Below are 27,237 nucleotides of genomic sequence, written 5' to 3'. Positions count from 1 at the left end.
CGACTCATTCACTCCTCACACCGTGGCCACTGGGTTTCTGGTCCAAGGTCTTTATTCATCAAGGTGGGCTGGGCTGTGGTTGTAACAGTTTAAAAATCCCAAACCCCAAAGCCCACCAGGCGCTCTGGGCACAGCTATGTGACTGGTGCTAACGGCAGTGGCGGGGTGTCTGTCTGCGCTGCAGCAGCCTTGCTCCAGCTTGCACAGCATCGCCCTGGCATGGGGACAGGAAGGACATATGGACACAGTGTTTGCCAGTGTCAGTGTGGCTCCATCCCTCACCTGCACCCGGCCGTGTCTACCAAGGCTTGCAGAGACCCGGCTTTGGGACAGGCTGAGGAGCATTCCTGGGCTGCACACACCGGTGGGATGGGGCAGGAGGTGCTGGGTGAAGCCCGCATGCTGAGGGCTCCACCACAACACCAACGACAGGGTTATGTCCATTTACAAAGCTCAGCAGCTGGCTCCTTTGGCCTCTCTGGGATCCACCCTGTGGGGCTGGGGGCCATCCCCAAAGCTGTGCATTAGGCCTCCAACACCCACCATGGGGAGAGCTGGGGCTTGCTTCTGGCCCTGATGAGACACAGGGCACCTCGACCACATTGCAGACCCTCTTCCTGACCCCCCATCTCTCCCAAGGACAGTTACTTTCAGTCACTGCTGCCCACTTCTCAAGGGCCACCTTCCCTCGGGGCTTTGAAGTCCTGCACCACACCACTGCTTTTCTTTGCAGTTTAGTTTCCATTGTTGAAGGAGGAGACTGGGTTTCATGCTCCTCACCAGGAGTGAGACACTTGGTTTGTCTGTCTGTCCAGCCAGTTGCTGGCTGAAGGCAGAAAGGGCATGAAGGGGAGAGCGGAGACGAAGTCCAGGGAACAATCCCCCCCACGGTCCCCTTGGTGAGGATGTCTGATGGTATCTCTCAAGGGAGAGGAAAGAGCTTGCCACATCTGGTAGGGTGCAATCTTGACTGCTTTGGGAGGAGGCCTGGCTGGGCCAGCAGGACTCCCTGTGTCCATGCTTGAGCCAGCCTGGTCCAAGATGCTGGCAAATATTTGGCCCTGTCATTTCTTGGGTAATAAAGGGTTTAAAAGCCTATTGAAAGCATCCAGCATTGGGCCGTCTGCATGCAGACAAGCTCTGATGTCCTGGAGATGGTCATCCAGGGGGGAGAAGAGGCATCCAGTCTTAGGACAAACACTGATGCCATTTGGCTAACCTCTCAAGAGCAGGATACTGGGGAGGGCTCCTGGTGACCACATCTCCTCCTCTTGCCTCTGGCTTTCCTGCTGGCTCCCCAGGCTAGTCCCCAGGCCCAGTGTGACTGGAAGGAGCTGCAGCTCAGCGGTGTCTTGGACCTTTGTCAGCACTGGATGAAGAGCATCATCTGCAATCACTGCACAGTCTGCACTGTTGTGAGTGGGGAGCAGAGGACACCCCCTGGCAAAGGAGGCAAAGGGAAGGGCTTCCATAACCTTACTGAAGAGTGGTCCCTGAGTGCCAGTTTATCTGGCTGTGCCAATGTTCCTGTACTGGCACAGGAGAAGGTGCTTGAAGGTTTTCTTGAACGTGGCATTGCAGAGGGCATAGCAGGCTGGGTTGATGGTGCTGTTGACGTAGCAGAGCCAGTAGCCGATGGACCACACTGTTTCGGGTACACAGGTCTCGCAGAAGGTGTTGATGAGGACCATCACATTGTACGGAGTCCACGTGACCATGAAGGCCAGCAGGATGGCAAATATGGTGCGGGTGACCTTCTTCTCCCGGGCTGCCATCTGCCGCTTCTTCCGTACCTGGCTCCTGGCGATGCTGGCAAACTTCCTGGCAACATTGGCCGGGCGGCTGTTGGCCAGCGAGTTGCGGTCAGAGGCTCCTCCCTTCCCGGGGACAATCTCGATGGCAGTGACACATTCAGACCCGCTCTGCTTGGTGACGATCTTAATCTTGGACCACTTGGAAGTCGGGTTCGTCCGGCGGTGGGACGGGCTCTGACTTTGTGCTGCTGGCAAGATCTCCGCTGTGGGCTTGTCTTTTGTGGTCTGGGTCATGCTGACAGTGCTGGACTCGTTGGATGTCTCCTTCTCCTCCTGATGGCCAGTGCCTTCTGTCTGTGCTGAAGTCTGGTCATCCACTTTGCCGTTCCTCACCTCCTCCTTCACCTCTGTGGCCCTCTTGGGGGAGTTATTGTTGTTCTGTTTGATCAGGGGGGCCTTGAAGAAGCTGAGGGACCTGCCTTTCCTATCTTTCCTGCTTTCAGGCTTGTGCCTCCCCACCCTGCTCCTGCTGGCCAGGGAGATGTGGATGTACAGCACTGTCATGATGACTACGGGCAGGTAGAAAGCAGCGATGGCCGTGCCGAAGGTCACCGCCGGGTTGGAGAGGAACTGGATGTAGCATTCCCTCTCAGGGACTGTCCTCTTGCCCACAATGAACTGCCAGAACAAGATGGCAGGGGCCCAGAGAATGAAGGACAATACCCACGCGAACGCGATCATTAGCCCTGCCATCTTGGTGGTCCTCCTGGCCGGGTACGTCAGGGGCTTGGTGACACAGAAGTACCGGTCAAAGCTGATGATGAGCAAGTTCATGACAGAGGCATTGCTCACCACGTAGTCCAGGGCCAGCCACAGGTCGCACACCACAGCCCCTAGTGGCCAGTAGCCTTTGATGATGTAGACTGTGTAGAGGTTCATGGAGAAGACCCCGATGATGAGGTCTGCACAGGCCAGGCTGAAGAGGAAGTAATTGTTGACAGTCTGGAGCTGGCGGTTCACCTTGATGGACAGCATCACCAGGATGTTCCCCACCACCGTGACGAGGCTGAGCGAGCCAGTGACCGTGGCGATGAAAATCAGCTCCACTGTCTTGTAGTTGGTGGGAGGCTGGATGGCCACCTCGGAGTGGTTGCCCAGGGTGAAGTTGTCGTAGGTCAGGTTGGCCATCTTCGCCTGCCAGGGCTGAGCAGAGAAGTTGTGCATGGGGTCTGCAAGGGGAGTGGGGACAGAAAGGGAGAATATGACATCTGCCAGCCCGTGCTGGCAGCGTTTGCTGCCTCCTCGGTTCCCCGGGCCAGCACTGCTCTTGGCTTGAAAGATCTCCTGATGTTACTGGGCTTCTCTCTGCCATGGCAGCTTCCTCCAGGCGTGCCTTTAAAGGCACTTTTTGTCCCCCCATTTAGCAATGGAGGAGACACATGGGGCTGCAGGGACCAGAGCAGGGACAGAGCTGGGGACAGCCCTTTCGGCCAGGGCTTCTCTGCAGGGCCAGGCACCCCATCCCAGCAGGATGCCCCTGGGACTGCGCGAGAAAGGGGGATGTGGAGCAGAGTGGTGATGTACAGCACTTGCTGCTATGACAGCACAGCACAGAGCCAGTGCCCTGCGCCAGGGACAAGAGCAGCTTTATGGTGTGCCCTCAGCATGTCCCACTGGCATCCCCAAAGCACCCACAAAGCCCATGCCATGGTCCTCTCAGCTCACCTGTGTCTCTGGCAGCAAACAGCTCCTTCTGGAAGATGAAATCTGGGACAGGGAAAACAAGAAGTTATATTACAGATTCAGCCCAAGGAGTTCATGAGAGTCCCAAGGTGTCTTAAAGGCAGGCACCAACCTTCCCAACAGAAGGGGAAGGGGTAACATTGCCTGGAGGCAGATGCTGAAAACCCAAACAAGGGTGAAGCTGGGTAAAAGGTGAAAAGAAAATAGCCTCAAGCTGCCCCAGGGGAGGTTTAGATTGGATGTTAGGAACAACTTCTTCACCAAGAGGGTGCTCAGGCGTTGGAACAGGCTGCCCAGGGCAGTGGTGGAGTCACTGTCCATGGAAGTGTTCAGAAACAGTGTAGATGAGGCCCTCAGTGACATGGTTTAGTGGTGGCCTTGGCAGTGCTGGAGGAACGGTTGGACTTGGTGATCTTAAAGGTCTTTTCCAACATGGTTGATTCTATGGTTCTAATTTGGCTTGGCCTAGTCCACAGCCCAGCCCCGACAGATGAGGGAGAGGGAAGGGCTGCATGAGCTGGCTGCATGGGCTCCAGCCCATCAGCCAACAATGCCAGCAAATGCTGGTCCCTTTCCCCCATCCCGCATCACACTGCAGCTGCAGCTACACCAGCCGTGGAGATGTGTGTGGTGAAGCCAGCCACCTCAGCCTGCCGAATGGAATTATTTATGAAAGGTGACAAGGATTATGGACGGAAAGAGTGTCCTCATCCAAATGGAGATGCCTGTGGTTAACCCCCAAGGTAAGAGGAGAATGGGCTTTAAAAGTGAAAAATCAATGGACCAAAATTGATGTGTTGCCTTCCAGTAGCTGAAGGGGGCCTGCAAGGATGCTGGAGAGGGACTCTTCATCAGGGACTGTAGCAATAGAACAAGGGGTGATGGGTTCAAACTTAAACAGGGGAAGTTCAGGTTAGATATAAGGAAGTTCTTTACTATGAGGGTGGTGAGACACTGGCACAGGGTGCTCAGAGAAGCTGTGGCTGCCCCATCCCTGGCAGTGTTCAAGGCCAGGTCGGACAGAGCCTTGGGTGACACGGTCCAGTGCGAGACCCACGGCAGGGAGTTGAAACTAGATGATCTTGGTCCTTTCCAACCCAAACCATTCTCTGATTCTATGAAGGGGAATTTCCTGGAAGGGGAGGGAGAAGCAAAGGCACTTGGGGAGCTGTGCAGGACAGAGGAGCTTCCCATCAGACCTGCTTTACTCACACCATCCAGACACCAAAACCTGCTGGGCTTCACCTTACCTTGGGTGCTAGGGACATCCTGACCCTACCAGCCCAGCCAGGACAGTGCCTCCAGCAGCTCCACTCAGTGCCTGGGCCACTGCCCCATGAGCGCTGGTGCTGGTAGCCCAGTGGGAGCTGTGTGTTCACACTAGAGTGTGCAGCAGGAGCACTTGGCACAGCAGGTCTCTGCGAGCTGGTTTGGGTGACGATGCTGGATCCAAACACCTGGGACTCCTGAGGCTGATTTTGCTAAATGTATAAACATGCTAAATGTATAGACATGCTAAATGTGTAAACATTAACGCACGCCTCTCCAAAGCAAGGTTTGGCAGGTTCTGGGACCAGTTTGTATTTGTAAAGTCATTTAAAAGAAATTTGTGCTGAGGGTAGCATCGGCACAATGCTTGCCATCAGCAAACAGCCAAGGGTTTAATAGAACAGCTTTTTAAAGAGATGCAGGTGTGAGAAAAAGAGAGCACGGCTGCTATGATGCTAAAGCTGGGGAACCAACGTAGCTCTTACGGCAGCTTCTCCATTAGCGAGGCTACAGCTGCAGCAGCGGCTGGGCTTTGCCTACACACACAGCGGAAAGAAGTGTGTGAGGGACAGGGAAATGCATCTGTACCATTATCCTCTGCGCCTGGTACACATGGCCCATGAAGTGCTTTGAAAAGCAAGAAACCCTTCAAAAATGCAAAATACTAATGGGGCAAGGAAGCCCTGTGGCACTGCCCAGATTCGCACTCAGCTCCAACGCAAGGGGAAGAGATGCATAAAGGGAGAGTGAAAGCGTTTTCTGCTGCCATCCTTCCTAGGCACTCTGCCAAGGATGCAAGAAGAGGTGACAAGTGTATAAGATGGCTTAGCAATATATAATTGTGGCAGTTTGGGGGTTGGTTTCAGTACAATTGAAATGAGTTTTAAATTCTTCGCTTTGGTGAGATGGGGAGATTTAGCTGTCATTCCTGTAACAGCTAATCAAACCAATCAGACAAGCTAGCAATCAAGCAGACATCTACCCCAGCTCTTCCAGGAAGAATTTGAAAATCTTGAAAAGAAACCTTTCCTTCATCTCTGCTAAAATGAGGGTTTCAGTTTTTCCACTTCAGTTCATGAACCAGCATCCTCATCTAAGTGCATTTAATTCATTACCAGCCTTGACAGAGGTTTGCGCTCTCAGTTGCCCCAAGTAAGAAAAGTCCATCTCATTCCACTCCATAAAACTGGTCACAGAAATGAAGGAGGAAAACACTGGCGTGGCCCCATTCACTCGCCTTCGGATGCCACCCAGAGGTCATGCTGGAAAGTGATGGGCTGAGACACAACTGCAGCCGCAGGGTGAAGGACTTCAACGAGTACTTCGAAAATGAGCCTTCACTGAAGGGCAAGTATAAAGCAATCTCCCTATTGAGGGTAGGAGGGGGACTGATAGTGGTTAAGGGTGCGAGGATACGCACAACACAGACATACAACAAGCTGGAAGATGTGTACACAGCTCACCCTCACCTCCAACACTCTGGCTATTTTCTGCCATGCCACAGCCTATTGGGCATTCCTTTTTCCCCATCTTCTGCTCTCTCCATCCTGCTATCTCTGTCCTCTGCCCCTGACAACCCCTCTGAGCTCACTGAGCAGGGCAGGCAGCTCAGTCCAGAGCTGGGACCAGGTCTCAGACTGGCTGACCAAGCCATGGGTCATGCCTGCATAGGCACTGGGGATAGATCCTGCTGTTTGCCTTTGAGATGAAGAGCACTGAGGTTGTGCAGGGAGGACCCAGGTGGAGGCATAGCCCTTGGGCAGCACCAGCTCTGCCTGTGCCCCAGGATGTGCCTGAGGACAGAGGGAGCACACAGGAGAGCTGCAGTGCTGCAGTGGAATCACACTTATTAGTGTGATTCCATCTCCACTTTCACACCAGCTGCATCACTGTCCCCAGTGCTGTGGAGCCCCCAGAAACCAAGAGACCTCTCCAGACCTGGGGTGTCTCAGCTAAATGCCTCCCCCATGCCCTCCAGTGCCCATCTCTCTCCTCTGTGCCTACAGGAGCACATTTCTCCTCTCCCTTCCCTCATGCCCCCTGTCCCACATTGCCCTCTCTGTCTCTATCCCCTTTTGTCTCCCCATCTCCATGCTGGCACCATAGCCGGGGAGGAGATGCAGCCTTGGCAAAGCCCAGAGGACACTTCAGAAGGGCTCCTGGTGCTGAGGCCCCTACCTGAGACACCAATTGGCTGTTCAGCCTGCACACACCATGCCTTGTCTGCAGCACTCAGTGGGTGCTCTCTCAGACCTGCTCTCACCAGCCAGCTACAAGCTCCATTACCAGCCTTCTCCCTCCATAGGACTTCTGGCAGTGATTTATGGCTGGTATTCTCCTCTCCGTCAAAGTCATTAGGAGCCTCTAAATCTTCACCGACAGCATCTTTCGGTTTAAGGGTTCCTGTGCTGCCGCAGCGTTCAGAAAGCATGCCCTCAAGACAGGGAATCGCTTTTCCCTTCCCACCCAACATCTTGAATGTTATGGATGAAGACACGAGGCACAGGCAGCCACAGATCCAAACAGAAAAGGTTGTAATTTGGGTAGGGTCCACCTATTTTGGGCAGCACTTGGCACAGCAGCCTGAGATGCCACCACATCACTGCCCGAGATGTCATCACTGTAGGGCAAGGAGATGGCTCCAGAGCAAGTGATCAAAGCCAGTTCTGCCCATGCCTCCTCAGTCACAGGGTGATGTCTGAGGGCATGGTGAAGTGCTCCTGCTATTTCCTTGCTGCACACCTTGTGTGTCACTCCGGTAAGCCTTCAGCCTGTCAGCCCCTGCAAAGAGCCTTGGAGCACATCACAAGGCAGGAAAGGAGAAAGCCCTGTGTCCTGGGTTAAACCACGACACCCTGTCATGGAGCACTCCATTGAGTGGCCTGCTGAGCATTCAACCCATGTGGAACAGGGGGTCTTGCTCCTTCCTGCCCATCCCCGCTTATCTCCCCACCAGCATGGAGCAGGCAGCAGGAGAGGTTGGTGTTCACATACGCCCATGAGATGGTGGCACCTCGAGCTATGGGATGAGCTCCTGGAGCAAGCAGCCCTACTGCCCCAGTGTCCCCTGCCTCTGTTCCCTGTACCATACACCCTCCCTGTGCCCCTCCATGGCCCCTGTCCCTCACACCACCACCCTGCTCTGTCACTGCCACCATACCATCCCCATCCTCAGGGCCAGGAGGAGTAGGAGCAGAGTCACAGCTGGTCCACATGTAGCTTGAAGCAAGGTCTATGGGAATGGGCAGGGCTGTGCACGCACCCAGCACACTCAGCAAGCATTGCCACCAGAAACCAAGCTCACACCAGTCAGGGAAAGAAGGTGCTCGTAGGGGAAGGAATGGAATTAGAGAAAGCATCACTTTCACAGAGGTTTCCGAGTGTGATCTGCTCCCGGGGACATGCCCAGGGGAAGGCACACATCACCCCCTGCTCTGGCTGAGTGCACAGGGCTGGGGTCAGGGCACATCAGCTCTGGCACCACTGTTGGAAAGAGCAGGGCCAGCCCTCCCAGCCCTGCTGTCGGCCCTCTGCTTGTCTTGGCTTTCCTAGAAGCGCCGAGAGGGTGAACATCTTAATGGGATTAGTTCTATCTTGTCAAACTGCTGATGGGATGTGGGACTGGGCGGTTAGTGCAGCCACAACCTGAATCTGAGGGGAGGAGGGACAGAAGATGCTGAACAGATACTTGTGTTTATGGCTCCTGCACACAAAGGGAAGGGACACTCAGAGAGGGGTGACAGTTTTCAGCTCTAATTGCGTTATCTAATAGCCATTAATTAGTCCCTGAGTCATAGCACCAGTTTTCAGCTAGTGAAGGATTGTTCTGGTTGACAGATTCACACCCCTCAAAGCGTGAAAATAATGCTCCAAGGTACCAGGAACTGGCACCTTAGAAATACAACACATGGGGAGAAGATCAAGGAGAGGGCCTGTGCCTGGCAGGGGATTAGCCTGGGTTTGCTCTGTCGGGGTGTGCTTTGCCTGGTGCCAGACCACTCCGTGCCTCCCCATTAGGAACGATGAAGGCAACAAACCAACCGGGAAAGCAGGAAGGAGGTGAGGGTCCAGGGGGATTTGCTGCACTGGGATGGCAGGGCTGTCTCTGGAGCCAGCACAGAGAGAGTCGATGGACCCTTGAAGTCCTTATGCTGCTCCAGAGAAGATCTGAAATCTCACCAGAGGAATTTGGTCTTGCAGTAACACATAGGGTGGATCTGGGCATTTTATTTTTCCAATAAACAATTTACTCCCCTTTCTTCCTCTGCTCTTCAACTGGTTCTCATGACACAAAGCAAATTCCTCTGTCCCCTCGAGCTTGGAGTGTCTGATGGCTTTTCCTGGAGCTACCAGAGCAGCAGTGAGGTCAGTGGCACAGGAGCTGAGGGTTGTTGGGGAAGGAAAAGGGGCTGGAGACACTTTCCCAAGCTCAGCACATGTTTGTGCATCAGGCGTTGAACATTTGCTGTGTCTGAGGCCAGAAGGGAGCGTTGCAGTCAGCTAACCTCACCACCACCACCCCAAGCAAGCCAGGAGCTCCCTGTGCTGCTTGAAACTAGCTGGTTGCTGCTGGGTTTTGAAGCAAAACTGATGCACCCCGTCCATGGTGGCATGCACCCAGCTGCAAGAAGGGTCAGAGTGATGACTTACAAGCCACTCACACAAATAGTGCCCAGTCCAGCATCCCACAGCTGCCTCCCCACCGCTTGCCTGTACCCCTAAGATGCCCTGGATCATACAGGGCTGCACACCATTGACCCACAGCACTACCAAACAAGAAGGAAATTGGTGAGAAAGTGTTTTTAAGGGGTTAAGCGACTCCTATACATAGCCAGCCTGTACGCTGGCCACTGACAATTGATTAACCATCTATAACCCAATTATTAGGCCCAATAAATAACCTATCAGTTATTATGGAACACTAACAGCAAGCGTGCCCGGCAAATGTGATTGTAGCCAAAGTCCAGCCTTACCCTGCTGTGTCCATCCCACAGCTCCCACAGTCACCAGCTCCAGTGGGTAACATCACAGGGGCAGAAGGCTCACCACAGTAGGGTCCCTCAGCAAGGCTAGGGGGGACACAGTCCCTCCCTCCTGTGCCCTTTGCCTTGTCCCCCCAAAGTGGAGCAGCTTTGGGCTGGTGGCAAAGCTCAGCCCATACTGTTGAGCCAGGAAGGTGCTTGGCTCTCAGCTGAGCTAGAGCCACACTTCATCTACTGCATTAATACTCTCTGCCTCTGAGAGATGCTCACGTTCTTTTATATCCCTGGGCTGAAGCTTTGATAGGACCCAGCTGTTTCAAGGCAACACAGCAGAAATAACCCCACTGCAGCTACAGGTCCTATAGGGAAGGGCGTTGGGCTCAGCTGGCCTGCCTTCCCCTTGAAGGAGCAAGAGAATTATAGCAACAAGTGCCTGCCTGGGTTAGCCAGGCTCTCTCCAGGGAGAGGTTAGTGGCTGGGATCAGATGCCTGTGGGAGAAACGGTGCTGGAGGATGGACTGGGGCAAGAGGGCAGGGAGCTGCAAGATGCCAGATCTGGTTGCTTAGAAGTGCACCTCTCCCTGCCTTAGGGACAAGGACAGGGCTTGCCTGGGGATGGACTCAGCCCCTATTTGGGGAAGCCCATTGCAGGGAAGCTCCTCATTGTGCCACTGCCCCGCACAGCCCTGATCTCCCATGCCACCACCCTGCCCGGGTGCCAGCCTCTTGTCCCATGCAGCAGGATGAGGCTCTGTGGGGCTTTGAGAGCATGAATAAGTCAGCTGAGCAATGGGTGAGTGAAAAGAGAGCTGATGCCCTGAACCAAGGGCACAAATTGGGCAAGGGCACTGCTGGATGGATGTGGATGTGGATGTGACAGAGCCCTAGTCCTGGGGACAGGGAGCAGAAGGAAAGCTTTGGGGTGCTAACGAAAAAGGAAACTGAAAATATTAGACCCCTCTTGGCCACAAGACCTGCCGAAGGGTTTAGTGTTGGAGGTTGTGCATAAGCAAGGCAACGGAGTGAAGAACAGGAGCTGCAGCAGAAAGTGGGCAGGGGAGCCCAGGGCATGGACAGGCAGCATGTGAAGTGTGGGGGCTAGGGAAGGAGAGCAGGTATGAAACCCTGGTCCATAGGGAGAACACAGGGGTGGAGAGGAAGGAGATGGGAATACCTTCAGCTGCCAGGGAGGGATTACATATCCCCCACACAGGAGAGCCCTAGGAAACTCTTCCAAAAGGGACAGACCTCATGCAAACCTCTCCCTGCTGCCTTCCCTGGATAATCCCACTAGCTCCTTTCTGGGCAGAGCGGGAGCCATGCTGGGGCTGGAAACCTCTATGGGCTGCAGCTCTCCTGCTCCGCTTAGGATTCACCTCTCACCACAGGATAGTGGTCCCCAGCCCAACATGGCCCTACACAAATCCCACCAACTCCCTGCAGCACTAGGTAGGGGTTTAGCCACCTCACTGCCTGTGGCTGCACAGGGTAGCAGAGGGTTTCACAAGTCGGGCATCACTTATGAGCTAGATCTGAGCTCCGCAAGCAGCCTAGAGATGGCTGTGCTAGGCACTGCTCCTAAGAGCTGCAGAAAGGCAGCCCCAAGCCCAGGCACCTCGCGCCTGTTGTCAGGCGAAGGCTGATGCGAGTAGGGTTTTGTTGCTCTCCACTCCTCTCTGTGCACACATACATACTATTTTGGCTTTAATTTGGACTGCAGATGACATAACTGCCAGCAGAGCAGGGATCCAAACTACCCCCAAGGCACTAGAGACGGAGAGATGCCGGGTACGCTCCTTCCCATCTCAGTCATGCAGAGATCCCATAAGGATGCTTGTCCCTCTGCGCAGAGCCAGCCCGCTGTGCTGCCGGGGGGGCCCTGCTAACATTAGCATCAGCATGGGGAAGGTCTGGGATCGAGGGGTCACTGAAGCGAGGCGCCATGCGAGCCTCTGGAGAGCTGCCCCATGACCGGGAGTGGACACGAGGGCCCGGGACATGGTGTTTGCACAGTGGTGTTTTCAGACCTCAGTGTTGCACAACTGGAGCGCTGAGTTTCCCATAGATGAATCAATCTAATTCTGCTTAAAGAGCCCAGAGAGGTTAACCCGTTAACTGGCCGACACAACCCGACTCTGCCATGAGCCTTATCCCTGCAGACAGCACATTATCCTGCACCCTTCTTCTCCAGATACATTCAGCTGAGGGACCTGGTGCCAGCCCCCGCTGCCTCCTCTGCCAAGCTGCAAGGTGCTATAAAATAAATTAGATTCAATAGCAATTTTGGTAGCAGGGGGCTTCTCTGTTTCTCTGACTGGTTTTCTTGGCTAGAGGAGTGCAGCCAGCCTTGATAGTGCTGGCTGAGGAGCTCCATGGTTTACACTGAGTCCTGCCTTTAAAGGACAAACTTCCAGCTGCTGTGCCTCCTGCGCCAGCTGACCTGGGATGAAACTCCTCTGCAAGGCTCTTGGAGACAAGCAAATAGCCTTGTGGTTCCCCGTGGCCTTCTGCAGCCCTCTCTGAGTCATGGAAACAGTACCCGGGTGCATGCGGGTCCTCTGCACCAGCACGGCTCAGCCTGTCTAACACTGGGGTGGGAAGGGAGCAGGATACTTGGGCACTGAGAAGGACTAAAGCCACACTGCACAGGCCACGCAGGGGTGACGGAGACAGGCTCACAGCAAGACAGGAGGGACGGTGTCGCTCCCACAGCTCTGATTCGCAGGACCTGCAGCAATGGTTTGGGGCATTGTCAGTGACAAGGCTCAGTGCCTGCAGTGACTGTTTGGAGGGTTGGTCAGGCTGATGAAGGTAATTTTCTTAGCTAACTTATATCTTATGAGCTATAAACTGAGCCTTTGTTGGAGTTCCTCCTCCGTGCGGTCCAGCCTCTGGGCTGAAGGCATCACTGGAGGGTCCCAGGAACATCCCTAAGGTGAAGTCATGAGCAGCTGTGCCCAGCACACAAGGGGTTGGGCTGGGGAGTGTCTCCAGCAAACCCTCATTTGCTCATGCTCACTGTTCCAGGGAAATCAAGGCCTGAAGCCAGGTCAAATGATGTTGTCCTGACCCAGAGTCAAGTCCAAAGAGGACCAGCACATCCACTTGTAGGGAAGGTGGGATGGATGCCAACACACACACAGGGTGTGGATATCCTTGTGTCTGCCGGGGCAGGGACAGGGACTGGTTGTGTGTCTGCTGCTAAAACCTTAATATCAAGGCGGGGATCTCTTGGCAAGACATCCACCCTGTGCTTCTGCACCAGCAAAACCCTGGTGCAGTGGGCAAGGCTGCCCGGGAAGTGCTTGCTCCAGCTTCATTTGTCCAGGAAATGCCACTCCTTCTTGAAGCTGCAGCAGATGAATTGGTCTGAACACAGCACAAGGGCCAACCTTGGTACGATCAAGGTCTGGATGCATCGAGCCTTTCCCATGCCTAGAGGGTTAAAGGGATGTTGTGGGGGTCAGTGCTCTCGCGGGGAGGGTTAAGGCTGGGATACTTCTCCACTATGAGTTAGGTGACAGGCGCGCAGTAAGACCCTCATTATCCAGTCTGCCGGGGCCCTGGGCAGAATGAGCATGAGTCTTCCTAGAAACTGGTGTCTGCTTTCTGGCTGGTATCTCAATCCCTCAGGAAAGGGATGGCTTCAGCGTGGCTCCAAGCACCAGCTTGCAGAGGATTCAACCCTGCTCAGGTCCTCTGCACCACCACTGGTGCCTGGCACACTGGTGGGTGCTGTGGTAGTGCAGGCTAAGGAGCAGTCAGTGGGGGTGCTTGGGGAGGGATGAAGAGAGGAAGGGAAGTTGGTCGGAATGAACTGGTCCAAACTTCCACTTCCACACCCTGCATCCTTCATCTCCCTGAAACATGTCCTTTAGAGACACAGTTTTAGAGCTAGCCCAGAACAGATGCTGAAATGCAAAGCAAACCTCCTCCCTTGTCTTACTGGAGAGCTCCATGTCAGACTGAACAGAGGACAACCCTGCTTCTCCCAGATGCCCATCAAAGCCCTGATTTACCATGCCAAGCAGAAGGGGCCAGCTTGTGCACATGAAACTCTTGCTGCATACTACGTGTATGCGGGAAGAGGAGCTGCGTTTGTGCAGAGAGCAGCAGCCCCTTGCAAACAGGCTCCATTTCCCTCTCCTCTTGCTATTGCAGAGCTGCATTTGCCACCTTGGCGGGCACTCACCAACCCTCTTCACCTCTGTGGGTGCTGCTGGCTGCGGCTCAGCAGGGCAAGCAGAGATGGTGTGCTGGGCACTGCATCAGCCGCTCCTCCTGCTTTCACTTTATTTATTCCCTGTTTTTGTCCTTTTTTCTGTTGTTGTTGTTTTATTTCCTGGGGAGATATTTGTCATTTTAATTAAAAAACCCTAAACAAACAAACAAACCCAACCATGACAAAACCTGACATCAATAGCATCTTCCTGCGGACAGTTTAAGAGACAAACCATGCTCCTTCTGCAAACTCAGAGTAATTGGATCACAGCATTAATTAATCATTGCAGTTAATTCCTCTTCTATGAGAGAAACAGACTGACCCACTGAGGTGGTATGCCCCTCGTGTGACTGAACAAACAGCTTTTACTGGTATCCCTACTCCTCCTCCTCCTCTTCCCACCAGCTTCATGCTGCCTGCTCCCCAGGTCATTCCCCAGGCCGCTGTCATTCCATCCGGCAGACCTGGGAACCTGCTGCTGGCTCTGAGCAAGGGCACGTTGGCTTCACTCCTGCAGGAACCGGGGGCTGCCATGCACAGGGACAGATCCCTGCTCCCATCCCTATGCAGGGGCTCTGCCCGCTGGGCACCAGCCTCGCTGAGGGGTGAACTGGGGATGGGTCGCTATTTCTTAGGGTCTCCGTATGGGTGAAATCACCCCTTGGATGCCCTGCTCTTTGCTGGGATGCCTCACGGGCCCCTAGTCCAGGCTGGAGAGCAGCAGCAGGTGCTCACATTGCAGAAGTCAAGGCGTTAGGAAGCAGGCGGTGATGCCCAGCAGTAGTGACAGCGAAAAGCATCTTGCAGTCGCCTGGGATTTCAACATGAGCGTTGTCACTGGTATGCCTCACCGAAAGCCTGGGCTCTAGGACCCTGGTATCTGAGTATGGTGAGAGACATCAACAAGACACCCCACTGGGTGGGAACTGGCCTTTCCAGCCCCTCTGCTCATCCCACAAGTAGTGGCAGGAGAAGCTGAGCCGTCCAAGTCACCTCAAGGCACCCATGACAAACGCTCAAGCAGAGCCCAACAGCTTTGCCAGCTGGGCACAGAGGAATGCTAGCTGTTCCTCAGGTTGGGAAGCATCTCCCCAGCCTTGGCTTTGCAAAGACCAGCTAGAAAACGTGGCTGTAACACAGACAGAGGGGTTGAGAGCAGGGCAGAAGAGCATTACTTTCACATAGAGCATTACAGTGTTACTTTCATGTAAAAAAATGACAAGAACTGTTCCCTGATTTGAAGCCCATGTCATTATTTTGGGAGAGATGAAGGGTGGGGCTGCCTGGCTCTTTTCCATGATGGACCAACAGAGGGCACGGGGCATCTCTGCTGTTACCAGCGGGGAAGGTGCAGCGGAGCCAGCAAGGGCTAAAGGGCAGATGGGACCCACATCTAGGGAGAGAGGGGCAAGAGCTGTCCCCCTTGCAATGCCCAACCCAGCAAAGGGCTCTGTGGAGAGGTGGGGAACTTCCGCCTAGTCATGTCCTGGGAGGTGGCCAAAGGGCCAGAGGGGTTTTGTCCAGCATGGGGACAAAGTATCCAAAAGACGTGGCATCTTGTCCCTGCTGCTTTTGTTGGAATACAGAGGGAAGCAAAGCAAGAGTGCAGATAGTTTCCTGCTCAGAAAACAAGCCTTCTTCCAAAAGGAAGCACTGGGGGAGCAGATATCCTCCCACTCGGCATCCCCCGGGGGTGCAGGGTGCTCGTGTGCCCGTGGCAGGGTGCTGACAGGGCCAGTTCCCAGGTGGTCTGAGGGATCTGAGGTGCCTTGGACCACAGATCGCAGGAGCAGTGTTGGTTTAGAAGGGCGCAGGGAAGGGGGGTGCCAGATCTCTTCCCAGCGCCCTGGCAGAGCTGCAACCCCGCACGACTCCCCGCATGCTGGGGCGGCGAACCAAATGCGGGGGTTCTGATCCGCGGAGCACGCCGGGGTTCCCGGAGCGACGCAGGAGTGCGGGAAAGTTGGCAGAGAGACACCCGCCATTCCTGGAGCGACCGGGTGTTACCTCTCCCGGGGTGCGCACCCTCTCCCCATGCACTCTGAAGCCATGCTGCCCCCCCATCCCTCAGGGACTCTCGGTGGGGGGGGCCCGCGGGGATGCCCTGCCCCCCCTTTTCCCTCCCGGTGCATACGGAGCCCCCAAGCAGCGACTCACCGGGCAGCCCCCAGGCCGCGCCGCCGCCCGCCGCCGAGCCGTTCTCAGCGGCCATGGTGCAGCGCCGCGCACGCCGCCGCGCCGTCGGGGGCTCCGGCACGCATGGCCCCGGCCCCCGGCTCCCGGCTCCCGGCGGCGCCGTGCGCGGTGGAGGGGCGGGGAAGGGGCGGTGGGAGGGGAGGGCCCGGCGCTGCCGGCTCAGCCCGGTCCTCCCCCCAACCCCGGCCCCTCCCTCCCATGCTCCCAGATGTGCCGCCCCTAGATGTGAGCCCCCCTTCCCGCCGCAAAGACGTCAGGGAGCCGCGGCCATTCCACACGCAGCTGTCCCCCCATCCCAGATGTGCGGACCCGGACCCGCCGGACAGATGTTGTTGGGCGAGCAGGGACAGTGCCGGGCAGCGGGGGCCCCCCCGTCGGGGCGGCGGGCGGCGCTGTCCGCGGTGCTGCAGGGAGCGCTCCGGCCGCCCCGGGACCGCCCGCTGCCCGCTGCCCGTCCGCTGCTGGCTGCCCACCATGCTCGCTGTCCCCCGCTGCCCGCCGCCGGGAGCCCCTGGTGCCTCCCGCACCCACCAGCCTCGCAGGATACCGGGAGCACCGGAGCCTCAACGAGCGAGAGAGAGAAAGAGCGGGAGAGGCAGAGCGCGGTCCAGCACAGCCTGGGCAAAGGGAGTCCTCGATGCACTTCCCGGCCCCCAAAATACAGTTAAAATCCGATCCTGGCGCAAACATCCGCAGACTTGAAACGCATGATGAACTCTGCTGGGCTGTCACTAACACTCAGTGTTGGGGTTTTCCCCCAGGACCAAAACCATCAGCAGGTGGTTTCCCAATCATGTCACTGCCCCACCAGTTCTGCTTTCTCTTTTCATTGTAGTTATGAGAAAGTGACAAGCAAGAAGAAACAAACGGGGGGGAAGGGGGGGGGGGGAATCCATCTTCCCTTCCCTCTACACCTTTTCCCTTCTCTCTGCTTCTACCTAGACCAACTCTCTCACCCACCCTCTCTGCTTCTCACTTGCTCTGTCTCACAGATACACATGGGTATCATTTCCCCATCTGCTCGACTCACACATACACACATAAATACACATAAACAAATAAAAGCCCCACTTTCTCCCTCCTCTGAGTGATTACAATCTCAGACAAGTTCTCACATCCACTTCACCTGCTCACCCTCCTCTCTTACGTCTCTTGCTCTTGGAGCTATCACTTAACTAACGGCTGGTGTTTCATGTCAATGTCTCATCTAAAACGTTAGCCAGATGTGCCCAGTTCACAGACGTGACCTCTCTCTTCCCCAGATCGTGCAGTCTGGTATCTTCTCCCTGGAAATGAAGACACATTTCTGAATCCCAGCAGAGAGACCGTTGTAAGATAATTCAGACAATTTTCTCTGATGACACATCTCCAGCTCCAAGTGCTTCTCTGCACACTGAAAAGGTTAAAGCCTTCTGGCACTTGCATCCACCACTCAGCCGCTGCCTTTGCACACCGAGAGGCCCCTGCCACAGGAGCCAGGCAGATACACCGTCTTTATTTTGGCCACCCTAGGCCAGATCCTGGCATTTCTTTAGTGAGTGTTCAGTCACCTGGTATTAATTTTCTTGCCTGTCTTTGAGGAGCGAGAAGACAAAGCTTTCCCCGTGTCAGCTGGTGCAGAGCCACACGACTGCACTGAGTGCAGCGAGGCTTCACTGACTTTTGCCAGCTTAACATCTGCCCACTCCATTTTTGCAGTCACTGACCAAAACCTGTCAAGGACTACAGCCAGTCAATTGGAGTCTCCTGCCTCACCCCAAAGCCCTGACCCTAAATAAATATCACCCTTTCATCTTCCTTCCCCCATAACAAAAATAATCATAGATTCACAGACTGGTTTGGGTTGGAAGGGACCTTAAGGCTCATCCAGTTCCAACCCCCTGCCATGGGCAGGGACACCTTCCACTAGAGCAGGTTGCCCATCCAACCTGGCCTTGAGCACTGCCAGGGATGGGGCAGCCACAGCTTCTCTGGGCACCCTGTGCCAGCGTCTCAGCACCCTCACATGGAAGAATTTCTTCCTAATGTCTAATCTCAACCTCCCCTCTGTCAGGTTAAAGCCATTCCCCCTTGTCCTGTCCGTAGAGGCCCTTGTCCAAAGTCCCTCTCCAGATTTCTTGTAGGTCCCCTTTACGCACTGGAAGCTGCTCTAAGGTCTCCCCAGAGCCTTCTCTTCTCCAGGCTGAACAAGCCCAGCCCTCTCAGCCTGTGTGAAAAAACCTTTGCCACGCTCTGGGTGAACTCATCAGACTGAGGAAATATCTGCTTCGAAGACAATTTGATTGCACTTGAGTTGGGTTATTTGATTGGACTCTTGTTTCAAACTACAACTCCCCATGGATAGACAAAAGACTGTAATGAACAGCAAGAAGTCTTCTTCCAAAGCTGATCAGTCATGGAGATAAAAATATGTAACCAAATTGAATACAAAACTTTTTAACTTCTAACTTAGCCTAGAGCTATGCTCTCTCATTAGTCAGAAGAAGCAGTGTTTCTGAAAGCCCGAACGCCCCATACATATTCCAATTAGAGATAGCACTTGCTTCTCTTGCCTCGACATCTTCACACATTCCCTGCCAGCGAGTTTCACCAGCCCCTCTTGCTGTCACCAAAGTGACCATCACCTTCTTTCTTAGGTCACATAGGCACTGGTCATGAGAAACAGTAACTCCACTCCAGAGTCTGATCTCAGGTCCAACCCTTCCCCTGGCAACCTATGTTGTGCCAGGCTGTGGGATGGTACAGGAGAGACTTGTGGTTGCCCCACGGCAGAAGCCAGAGGTTAACCTACCTTCGTGTTCAGTGGCCCAAGCTAAGGAAGGGCCTTTCTTGTTCTGTTTTGGGTTCAGGACCTGTGACAGTCTTAGTCTCCTGACATTTTGACTGATGCAGCTTGCTCTGGCAGGCACCTGGGGAGTAAAAGCCAGCACATGTCACCTTGTAGTGATCTGGGATACCCCTGGAGCTGGCCATTTTTCGTGTAACTGCATGTATCCCTTTGTTTTATCACTGTACATCCATCACTGTGCTCCCATCCTCTATTTTTGGATGGCTTCTTTGTCTTTCTTTTTTGTTTTCTTTTTAGCTATGCCCAGGAGCTTTGCTGTGCCTGCTGTCTAATCAGCAATTGCTGCTCTGCCATTAACACTTGGCAAGGCTCCATCAGGCTCCTCCATCTCAAAAACTGCCCTCACACCAAAGCACCACAAACACCTAGAAGCAAGCAAAGCCACTCCTCTCTCATTTGCCCCTGGGGTGCGAGACACAGGGGCCAGTGGCAAGTGCCACCTTCATGCTTCATCTTGGCTTGTAACAACTCCCACCCATAGCCATCCTGAGGCAGAGGAGTGCTTACACCACTGAGTAGCACAGGAGATGGATATGTTTGAAGAGCAGCGAAGGCAGTTACAGGTCATTCACTCTGGTTTCCTCGACAGGGAACATCCACCCATTATCCCTGAGTGATTCCCAGTAACTGTACTCACACGTGCAGTGTAGAGCAGGCAGCAGCCTCGGCAGCAGCCAGCACCAGCTCCAACAGCTTAATGCCAGCCTGTGGCTGCTGGGGGATTTGGGGGTTCACCCTTGATCCTGCAGCCCCACATTGATGGCAGGGTGAAGAAGCAACACATGTTCAAACACATGCCTCAAGGACAAACTTGCTCACCACCATCTCTGGCCAGGCTTCCCCTTCCCAGCCCCAGCTTGTCCTCCCATCCTGCTCACAGAGAGATGCCCTCGTGCCATGCTCAGTGCTCCCTCTCCTTCCTTTCTGTCCCTCTCCAAAGCACTCAGGTTTTCTTTCTGCCTCACACACACCTTTTCATGCTCTGCTTCCCTCCCTTCAGCACCAGATCCCTTTGCCCTCAGGCAGATCCAGATTGCCTCTCCCAACAGAGCACTGCAGGCAGCCAGGCCCCCTCCCTCCGACAGACGAACGCCCACAAACCCGCTGAACCCATCCACATGGCTTTAATATTCATAAAAGTCAACCTTAGTCTAAAGAAAATGTGGTTGATGATGAAAGTATTTACATTGCAAATCACTTTTAATAACCCTCCGGTAGTCAGCCTGGTGATAAATGCTAGCTAATCCGTCTATCAGCCCAACAACAATACAAACCCAGCTCCGGAGAGGAGAAGCAGAGAGAGAACAAACAGCCAGTGACAATGAGAAAGGCTCAACCCACCCCGAGCATCACCCCATTGAGGGAGATGGGCATGAAGGCTTTGCTCAGCAGTCAGTGAGAGCATTAAAGCATCCACACAGGGAGCAGGAGCAGATGCTGTACCTGCTTTTGGCCGAGCAAGGAGACACCCCAGGCACCCTGGAGGGATTGCCAGGGTGGAAGGCGAGCCCCCAGGCTCACAGACCCTCACTCACTGGCATGGAGCTGGCATTGTCTGGCAGGAGGTGACTGTCTAAATGCCAGGGCAGTAACTCAGTCCCCCTGCCCGTGCCCAGGACTGCAAGAAACAGGGTGATGCCACCCATGGGTGGCTCTTGCCCTGTGCGTGCTGGTGGGTGAGACACAGCCCACAGGGACATGCGTTTTTCCCCTGAGCCAGCATCATCCCTGTGGGTGATGGGAGAGGGGACAGATCTTTGTGGTCATCTGCCCCTACGGAGCATGGGATGGTGCATTCATAAAAGGGCTTAGGGCAGTGTAAAGAGTCTGAGATAAACATCCAGGCCATGTTAGCCTGAAGCCTCCCACGGCTGCTCTCCCAGTTGAGGACACACAGGATGGTGTGAGCACAAGTCTGTCTTTCCCCCATCAAGCACCAACCCCAGGAAAACAGCCTTTCCCCGTCATTCCAGCTTTCCCCAGGCCAGCAGCAGGTATATACAGTCCCATGAGTGCCCTGGACTTGAGCTCTGAGGGAGGACAGTCACTCCTGGGTGTGGGGTGAGCCAGGACCCAAAACATGCTGGGACAAAACCACGCTGCAGGGAGCAAGTGATGCCGCAGGGAAGAGGGCAGGAGGACTTGCAGGGCCTGAGGAAGAGCAGGGCATGCTGCAGATAGAGGAGGAGACCAAAGGCATCCAGCCGTGCTCCAGCACTTCAGCCAGGCCCCCAGGAGCCATCCACAGCCGCATCTTCTTATGCTTCATGGTATGCCTGGACCAGAAACAGAGGAACAAAAATACTGACGCTGAAGCCGCATTAGACACATCACTTAGTGCTCAGCTGTTGCCCAGCCTTGCGGGCTGCTCAGAGACACAGGGTAATGAAAGATTCTTTCATTATTTGGAAAATGTCATTTTTAGCACCACTGAAGGATGCCAGAGCCACAGCCCCAGGGAGCGGGTGACTGTGTGTAGCCACGCAGCAGATGCAGCCCCAGCGGCCGCGGTGACAGTGGCACCAGCAGCACCCCTTGCCCTGGCGTTCCTGGCAAGCCAGAGCCAGGAAAATGGGGTACAGCCACCCTGGCTCATCCTGGGAATCCAGGTGAGTGTGAAGAAGATTTTTGTGACTAATCATACTCCCATGGAATGGTTTGGATCAGAAAGGACCTTAAGCTCATCCAGTTCCAACCCCCTGCCACAGGCAGGGACACCTTCCACTAGAGCGGGTTGCTCCAAGCCCCTGTGTCCAACCCGGCCTTGAACACTGCCAGGGACGGGGCAGCCACAGCTTCTCTGGGCACCCTGTGCCAGTGCCTCAGCACCCTCATAGTGAATAATTTCTTCCTAATATCTAATCACACCTGGTTAGTACACACTGGTGCAAGTCACACCAGCCCATGAGCATCCTTGAAATGCCAGGGGACCACCAGACACCCAAGCTCTTGGCTTGACCACAACTATCAATGCCTTAACCCATGTGAGGGAGCATGGCAGGCAAAACATTAGACTTGATCTCACCTGATGTTAGCCCTGGGGAAGTTGGCTGCTGGGCACTGCTGGTTGCTGGAGCTCATTCAAAAGCAGAAGGGCATCCACAGCCCATGTCTGTTGTGGCTTTCAGGGATGCGCAGGAAGCATGCACCTCTGGAGAGAATTAAACACAACAGCCTGTTGTGCTGCAATCTCTTTAGTCAATAATCATCTGCTTTTTGTGTTTTAGACGATTGCTGCTGCTGCTATTTTAAGGTTGCGCTCAATTTTGTCACATTTACCATATAAGCACGACTTCAAATATTTCAATATAATTGTTTTGTTGCAGTCCCCATTCTTGCGACTCTTATTTGTTTTCTGGGTAATGGAAGGGGGAAAGTGCTTCTGAATCACTTCCTTTACACCTATTACCCAGAAAACAAAAAAAGGGGAGGAAAAAGAGTAATGGAAATGGAGGGTTGTGCTGTTCCTGTGCTGATTCCACACCACTGCAGAAGATGCACATCTCCCCCATACCCATTGTGCCTATGGACCAGGTCTGTGGAGCCATACAGCATGCAGGCCAGGCATCATCCCACCCGGCCTCCTGCCTGACCACCAGGGAAAAAGCCAACAGAGGCTCAAGCCCCTTGAACAGATTAATTAGTTAATTTTCCAATTTGCTACCTCATTAATTCATTAACCCACAAACTCTCTCACCCTTGTGCTCACACACAGCGGTGCCTGTGCCGCAATAAGGGTCCCAGCCTTCCCCCACCACCGGCACAGCACAAAGCCTGGCTGCTGCAGCCTCCTGTCCAAAGGGTTTTGGCTGGTCCAGCCCAGGAGGTCAGTCTGTACCGTTTCTGCAGGTTCTGCAGAAGGTGCCAGTGGCTGATGCAGAGCTGCAGGAGAGGATGGCCGCAGGACACACTGGTGCACTAGCCCTGGGGCTGCAGGGGTGGGAGCCTATAAATGTCCGTGGAGCCAAGACCACCTTTGGTACAGCCAGCCACACACTGGAGGAGAGTCACAGAGTCATAGAATCAACTGGGTTGGAAAAGACCTTTAAGATCATCAAGTCCAACCATTACCCCAGGATCCCATTAAATCACATCACCAAGGGCCTTGTGTACACAGTTTGTGAACACTTCCAGGGATGGTGATTCCACCACTGCCCTGAGCAGCCTTTGGTGAAGAAATTGTTCCTAATACCCAATCTAAACCTCCCCTGGTGCAGCTTGAGGCCATTTCCTCTTGTCCTGTCATTACTTCAGAAAAGAGACCAGCCACCTCCTCTCTCCGTCCTCCTTTAAAGAAACTCATCCCAAGTGAGGAGACAAGCCCCAGACCCACACAGACCCCGAACCACCCACCCCACCTGCCCCATGGTTTGCCAGTCTCCCTGCACTGGGGGTACCAAGCCAACCCAAGCCCCTCTGGGGGCTTTCCTGCAGCCTCCCAGGTTTCTCTCCCATAGAGGCAGGGAGCTGGTAGCCCTGCCTGCAGCTCAGCCACTCTACTATCAGATTTAATGTCTATTTGCTTTAATGCACCCAGTGTTATAAATGTGTGTCTTTAAAAGATGCATTTCCTTTGGTTTGAGGTAGTTGCTGGCGCTGCTAGGGGACAAAAAGCTCTATTTGTGCTCAGCCTCCTGTTTGGACAGGATTTGTGCTCCACATGCATATACTTACCTAGTGTAGAGCTCCCATTAATGTTAGTGTTACCTACAAACGCCTTCATGGGGAAGAAAACCCAGAGGAACACAGCAAGTGTGCAAAAACCACAGCAGGTAAAGAAAACTGCAATTGCTGTGTCAAGAAGCCATTTAATGCAGTCAGAATGAAGCAGATCCTCTGTTTCCCAAGCAAGGTGCTGCCCCTGCCCTGCACCTTGGAGGGACCTTGCTGCCAGTCACTTGCCTTCATCCTATGGCTGGTGAGTGTGATGGAGGCAGTGCCCAGCACTCACACCTCCCACATGTGTGGCTGCCCCACTCCTCACCCTGTTCCCCAGCCTCTTCCCAATGGAGTTTACCCCGGGAAGAAGACCCCTGGTCTGCCGATCGGTACACTCTATGGGGATGAGGGCAATCCACTGCCACTGGGGTTTCCCATTCACCCCCAGGTCTGTACCCCCCCACCCCAGCCCTCGCCAAGGAGACTCCACTGCCCCAAGGCAGGATGAAAACCTGGCTGAAGTCTCTTTTTGTTATGGCATGAGGCCATTTCCCGAGGCAGAGCCAGGGATGGAGACTTGAGGCTGCAGGAGCCTGTTCTCTGCCGGCCAGGCTAATAACACTGTATTAAATTACAGGCCAGGGTTCAGCTGTGGTTGGTTGGTTGGTTGGGGTTTTTTCTAAGCTGTCTGTTTAGATTTATCACTGTAATTCCTGATAGTGCCTTGTCGGACATCATTACGATAATCTCACTGCTGTGTCTGGCGGGAGAGCAGAGGGCTGCTGAGGAGCAGGAGGGCAGCGTGGCTGGAGCTGCCTGCAAGGTGCAGCTCTGCAGCCCCAGGACCACTCACCCCAGAGCTGGGGACCCTGGGGAAGGTGGAGGCACGAGGGCACGAGCCCCTGCAAGGGGACTCAATAGTCAAAATGCCACGGACAGAACAGTGTGGCCGTGGGAGAAGATACCGAGGAAGGAGGGAACCAGCCTCCAGCCGAGGCAGGTCTCCATCCCTCAAATGATCTCACTGGGAAGCCTTGAGAGAGGGGGAGAGGGTGCACAGAATAACCTGGAGGATGTGGGGAAATGAGCAGCCTCTGTTTTGGCATCGATCCCTCACCTCCCCTTAATGCCCAGTAATTGCATCATTTATTTAAATAAGGCATCTCAGGGCAGAGAGCACAGGAGGAGGAGGAGGGCAGGAGGCTGCCAGCCCAGTTCCAAATATCCATCCATCCATCCATCCATCCATGCATCCATCCATCCATCCATCCATCCATCCATCCATCCATCCATCCATCCCGCAGCCCCTCTTCCCTCCATGGGTGCTTCCTTGCACACACACATGTGCACACACAGAGGCACACACGGTCCTCCTCCTCCTCCTCCTCTTCCTCCTCCCCACAGCCAAGCCAGCTCCTACTCTGTCCTGACACTGGTCCCACACGAGCCCCCAGTGGGACATTCGGCCCCAGCAGGATGAGGGCAAAGTGCTTCTCTCTGGGTACCTGATACTAGACCCTTCCTTGTGGCAGGGGCATGCCCCAGTATAGCATCTCACCTTCCCTTCCCAGCAGCAGGAGCTGGCTGAGGAGTCCCCCGGCACAGCGGTGATGGAGGGTTGGGGTTTTTTGGGCATGGCATAGAGCAAAGTGCCTGCGGGAGCCCATTAACCCATATGGAGCATCCCTCTCCCTGCCGGGCAGGGGCTGGGGGAGCTGCAGGTGGGTAATCACATCAGCAAATGAATACAAATCCCAGCCCAGCCAGAGTTTCTATTAAAGAAAACGAGCCTGTCATGGGACCTGATTTCCAGCCTCTGGGTGATTGGGCTGGAGGATGAAGCCAAAGCAAGGGACACGGCTGGGCACAGCCAGGGACGGCAAGGGATCACGAGCCCCTTCCAAGGGGAGAGCAGGCACTTGGCCTTGCAACCTAGAGCTGCCAGCACCTCCAGAGAGCAAATGCTTCCAGTTGCCTTGCTGGAGACAGGGTGTTAACAGCCACCACCACTTAGATGTGGTCTGGCTGAGGTCATTGCAGGAGGGGGGTCTTCAGACTCCAGCTTACAGCATCCTTTCCCCATGCTCTGGTTGTACCTTTGCAGCTGCTGCTCTGTGCAGGTACTTGGCTGAGCCACCCTTACCCACCTCCTCCAGTCTCCTTCGAGCATTCCCCTGTGCAGTTGCTCACACCAGGATGGCTCTCCCCTGGCTCCACGGCATTCCAGCATCCCCCCAGTGCTGTTGTGCAGCGGGATGGCTGGCACCCCATAATACAGCAAAAAACCCCAATTAGGTTCCCCTTCTGCTACCATAAAGAGGAGAAAGTCTATTTTCATACATTTTCAGACCCACCTGAGTGAAAGCAATGCATTTTGATGGCAGATTTGCTATGGAGGGACACTGCACTCAGATGAGACGAATTAATTCATTCCCAGCCGAGTACCTGACCCTAGGTAGGTTTTATCACTGAAATGAAGAAATACATCATCTCAGTGATGGTACCGCAAAAGGGGAAAGGAAGCAGCTATGGTCTTGTTTGGAGGGTAAAACTATTATATGAAAATCTATTTATTCCACCTGTTGAGGGCTTCAGACCCTGCCTGGGAGACCAGCAGCATCCCCAGCACAGGGGACAAGACCTCTCCTGCCCTGGCTGCGGGGAACACACCACCCCTGTGGGCAATGGTGCAGGAGGACCCCTGCAGCACACAGAGCCTGTCCAGAGAGCGCAGAGCAAAGCAAAGCAGTGCTTAATGAAATACCCCAAAAGAGCTAAAGATGCTGGCAGGGACGAACAACCCCTTGGGACTGCAAAGGGCTGGTGCCAAACCAGTCAGGCTGCAAGCAGGGGACAGGGCAGCTGACAGGACAGATCCCGTGCGCCTGCTGGGCTCAAAGGGTTTTTCCAGCTGATTCCTAAAGGACAGGACCTGTTGCATGCGCATCCATCCCTACAGCAGTAGCTGCTAACCCCTCGAGGGGATCCAACCAGCACCAGCCTGCAGCCTCCATGCTGCACCTCATCCCAGAGCTGGGCCAGCCTCCCCGTGCCAGGCTCCAGAACACAGTCCTTCCATCCATCACCTCCTCAATGAATTGAGGCCGACGTGCCACTGGCCCAGCCAGAGCGTTACCACCAGCCTTGAGCTGGGATGCTTCAAATAGCTGCGCACTGTGCTACAAATTGGACTTTGATGAGGTCCATTAGGCCATCTGGACGGCCTTAAACAGCCTTGATGAAGATGGAGCAGAGGATGCTTGAGGCGGGAGGAATCTCAGTGGTTTCAGGGCTGTTCACCAGATTTTCGTTAGACATTAGCAAGAAGTTCTTCCCTGTGAGGGTGCTGACGTGCTGGCACAGGGTGCCCAGAGAAGCTGCGGCTGCCCCATCCCTGGCAGTGTTCAAGGCCAGGTTGGACACAGGGGCTTGGAGCAACCTGCTCTAGTGGAAGGTGTCCCTACCCATGGCAGGGGGCTGGAACTGGGTGAGTTTTAAGGTCCCTTCAACCCAAACCAGTCTGTGATTCAATGATTTGGCACTCGCAGCCTGGCTTTGCTCTTG

At 54.5% G+C, this 27,237-nt stretch overlaps 1 protein-coding gene across 1 annotated transcript; it reads right to left on the bottom strand.

Annotated features, from left to right (window-relative positions):
- Positions 1 to 30: 30 nt before the first annotated feature.
- Positions 31 to 16,304, bottom strand: CHRM4 (cholinergic receptor muscarinic 4). The gene is made up of 3 exons (XM_030483472.1): positions 16,128 to 16,304; positions 3,480 to 3,521; positions 31 to 2,983 (listed from the first exon to the last, which is right to left on the bottom strand). The coding sequence occupies exons 1-3, from the start codon at positions 16,180 to 16,182 to the stop codon at positions 1,506 to 1,508; spliced, it is 1,575 nt and encodes a 524-aa protein (XP_030339332.1). The 5' UTR covers positions 16,183 to 16,304; the 3' UTR covers positions 31 to 1,505.
- Between the last annotated feature and the right edge of the window lie 10,933 nt (positions 16,305 to 27,237).

The sequence above is a fragment of the Strigops habroptila genome, chromosome 4 (genome assembly GCF_004027225.2).
Source record: "Strigops habroptila isolate Jane chromosome 4, bStrHab1.2.pri, whole genome shotgun sequence".
In the NCBI taxonomy this organism is placed as follows: domain Eukaryota; kingdom Metazoa; phylum Chordata; class Aves; order Psittaciformes; family Psittacidae; genus Strigops; species Strigops habroptila.
This window is presented reverse-complemented; position numbering and strand designations above follow the sequence as displayed.

What these genes read in the sequence shown, in the direction of transcription:
- CHRM4 (XM_030483472.1), bottom strand. Translation starts at nt 16,182, where the DNA reads ATGGCCGCTGAGAACGGCTCGGCGGCGGGCGGCGGCGCGGCCTGGGGG. An exon ending in CGCGGCCTGGGGGCTGCCCG is followed by an intron (nt 3,522 to 16,127) that starts GTGAGTCGCTGC and finishes TCCCTGTCCCAG; the next exon opens with ATTTCATCTTCCAGAAGGAG. An exon ending in GTTTGCTGCCAGAGACACAG is followed by an intron (nt 2,984 to 3,479) that starts GTGAGCTGAGAG and finishes CTCCCCTTGCAG; the next exon opens with ACCCCATGCACAACTTCTCT.